Source organism: Gobius niger (genome assembly GCF_951799975.1).
Source record: "Gobius niger genome assembly, chromosome: 3".
Lineage (NCBI taxonomy): Eukaryota > Metazoa > Chordata > Actinopteri > Gobiiformes > Gobiidae > Gobius > Gobius niger.
This window is the reverse complement of record NC_136854.1, coordinates 42,404,110-42,407,043: the sequence shown is the minus strand read 5'-3', so window position 1 is coordinate 42,407,043 and position 2,934 is coordinate 42,404,110. Positions and strand designations below refer to the sequence as shown.

Here is a 2,934-nt window from a genome sequence, read left to right as displayed (position 1 = left end):
TCCAACTAGTCTCTGGGCCGGTGAGATAAGCTCTTTAAACAGACTAACACAACAGCAAATACTGACACTTAAAAGGTCTGTCTTTTTATAGGAGAACATTCTTTTTGCCCCATTAAAGTATGTCGGAAAAGTCGTAGTTTGTGGGGGGGGGGAAAATGAGCTTAATGCGTGAAGTTTGCATTGTATTATTGTGTGTGTGTGGTCAAGTTCAACCCAAATAATCCAAATGTGAAAATGCAATAAAGAGGAAACTGGCAGTGCAGAGTTTACTGTCATAGTGCAGGTGGTTCATGCAGGGGTTTTGTTCAGGAGTTGCTTTATAATAGTGTTGTACAGTCTGACAGCAGTGGGGATGAAGGATCTGCCACTGAAGGAGCTGCTCAGCTGGGTGGGGGGGGATCATCTTTACTGTAGCACGTGAAAGCAGCTTATATCCATAGATTTCAAACAGTCAGGACAGAAGTACCTATACGCGCGTCTCCAATGACATCACGTATAGTTCCGGCGGCCATTTTGAATTAGAATTATGCAGTACTACAACATGTAACAATATCTTTACTCAGGATGAAAAGGAAAGACAACAGGTTGACAGTGTCATTTTTATGTACTCGTAATCACTGCTCAAGAAGATGCGAGTAAAAACACGGCCCCAGAGACTCACGTTTATGTGATGTATATATACTCAGTGTTTAGATGTTAGCATGCTACCGGTTAGCAACTGTCGTCAATCAACTGTCAATGGCTTAAATCATCAAGCATCGGCTTAAATGACTTGAATTGAGGAAATGTTTCTTGTTTTGAGCGGTTTTCACTCATTTAGACACTTTTCCTGATCGGACCGAGTTTCCTTTGCTTGTTTGAGGACATTTCAGACCAGTTCTAGGGTAAATCTCGCTTGAAATAAGAAAGTAACATTGCCAATGAGATAAGACCAATTTTCTTACCCCATTGGCAAAGAAAATGACCTGAGATAAGGATGAAATGTATCGAAACGAGTCAGAAACATCTCAGAACAAGTGAAATAATCTAGGACAAACGCCCAAGAACTTCTTAACCAGTCAAAACAACTAAAATTTGGATTATTATGCTCAAATTGAGATGTTTATACTGATCTAGTTAATTACTTTTTGCAGCGTTCAACACGATAAACACATGTATAAACACTGAAGAAATACTGCAGTAACAGCTCAGCTCTGACCTCTGTCACATGTTGTATCCAGTGGTTCAGGGCTTTCTCTTTAAGAGGTCAAAGCTGAGCTGTTGAAGCTAAATGCTAACCTTGAGCAGCTTAAACACTGATTCACTGGTTTCTTCACATAAATGTTCGTCTCTGGGGCCGTGTTTTTACTGTTTTCTTCTTGAGCAGTGATTATTATATAAAAATGCCACTGTCGATCAGTTGTGTTTCATTTAAATCCGGGGTAGCGATATTGTTGCACGACACAGTTCTACTTCAGTATTCAAAATGGCCGCCATAACAGGAAAAGTCACATGACTGAAAAGCATGTATAGCTGGAGGATCTGTGCCTGTTTTAGTATCTTGAACATATTCTACTTCTACCATGCAGTAACTCTACGTCTGGCTTATAGATGGTGCCTTTTTGCTGAACCATGAACTGCAGTGCTAACGCCACTTTCGCCGGTCCACAGCTGGGACTCGCCCTAAGCCCCGACTCTGGATCAGGCTCTTCCCAAGACCCCAGCGGGACCAGCGCGAGCAGCGGCGGATCGAGCGGAGCGGCGTCCGGTGGCGGCCTGTGGGTCACGTTTCTCCTCGGCGCCACGCTGGTGATCATGTGCGCCGTCGGAGCGATCGGAAACATCTACACGCTGTTCATTACGCGCTCGGCCGCGCTCCGGCGAACGGGCTCCATGTACGTCTACATCGCCAACCTGGCGCTGGCCGACCTCCTCTACCTGTCCACCATCCCGTTCGTGGTGTGCACCTACTTCGCGCAGGACTGGCTGTTCGGCGAGGCCGGGTGCCGGATTCTGCTGAGCCTCGACCTGCTCACGATGCACTCCAGCGTTTTCATCCTGGTCGCCATGAGCGCGGAGCGGTACCGCGCCGTCGCCAAGCCGTTCATCGCGCACAGGTCCTCGTCGAGAAACCGCAAAATGGTCGCCGGCTTCATCTGGGGGATCTCCTTCGTCCTCACTCTGCCGATGATGATCATGATCCGGCTGCGCGAAGGCAAAATCAACGTGGCGGGGCTGGTGAAGCGGATCTGCTACCCCACCTGGACTCCCGACGCGTTCAAAGTCTACATCACCATCCTGTTCCTCACCAGCGTGCTGCTGCCCGGGCTGGTCATCGTGGCGCTGTACATGGGGCTGGCCAGGAGGTACTGGGCGGTGCAGGCGCAGCTGGGAGCGAGGAACCGCTCGGCCAGACGCAGAGGGCTGAAGCAGAAGGTGGTGTCCATGATCTTCAGCATCGTGGTGGCGTACTGGGCCTGTTTCCTGCCCTTCTGGGGGTGGCAGCTGGCCAAACTCTTCTCCCCGGAGTCGCTCAGGGCGCTGTCCCCGACCGCTCACAATTACATTAACTTCTTTGTGACGTGTTTAACGTACGGGAACAGCTGCATCAACCCCTTCCTCTACACGCTCCTGACCAGGAACTATAAAGACTATCTGGCTCAGAAAAGCCAGTCGAACGGCTCGAGCAGAGCGGAACCCGGGTCGGCCGTGACCACGCCGCTGCACGACCTGTAGAAACAAAACACAGCCCCTAAATATGGGTTAAATACTTTTGCACTTAGTGAAGACTCGAAAAAGCATCGGAACCATCCAGAACTCTGTCACCTGATGTACAAATTTGACGTGGAATTTGACAAATGATGTAATAAAATGACTTGTTTTTCTCTCTCTCTTTATATCTTTTATAATATTGTTGGGGTGTCGTGTTAATGCTGACAACATATTTTAATTTAG

General features: G+C 48.1%; 1 protein-coding gene across 1 annotated transcript; it reads left to right on the top strand.

Annotated features, from left to right (window-relative positions):
• Positions 1 to 1,611: 1,611 nt before the first annotated feature.
• On the top strand, positions 1,612 to 2,715 carry uts2r4 (urotensin-2 receptor 4; the record flags this gene model as incomplete). Its single annotated transcript, XM_079554035.1, has 1 exon — positions 1,612 to 2,715. One exon carries the CDS (start codon positions 1,612 to 1,614, stop codon positions 2,713 to 2,715), a length of 1,104 nt encoding a protein of 367 aa, XP_079410161.1.
• Positions 2,716 to 2,934: the final 219 nt, after the last annotated feature.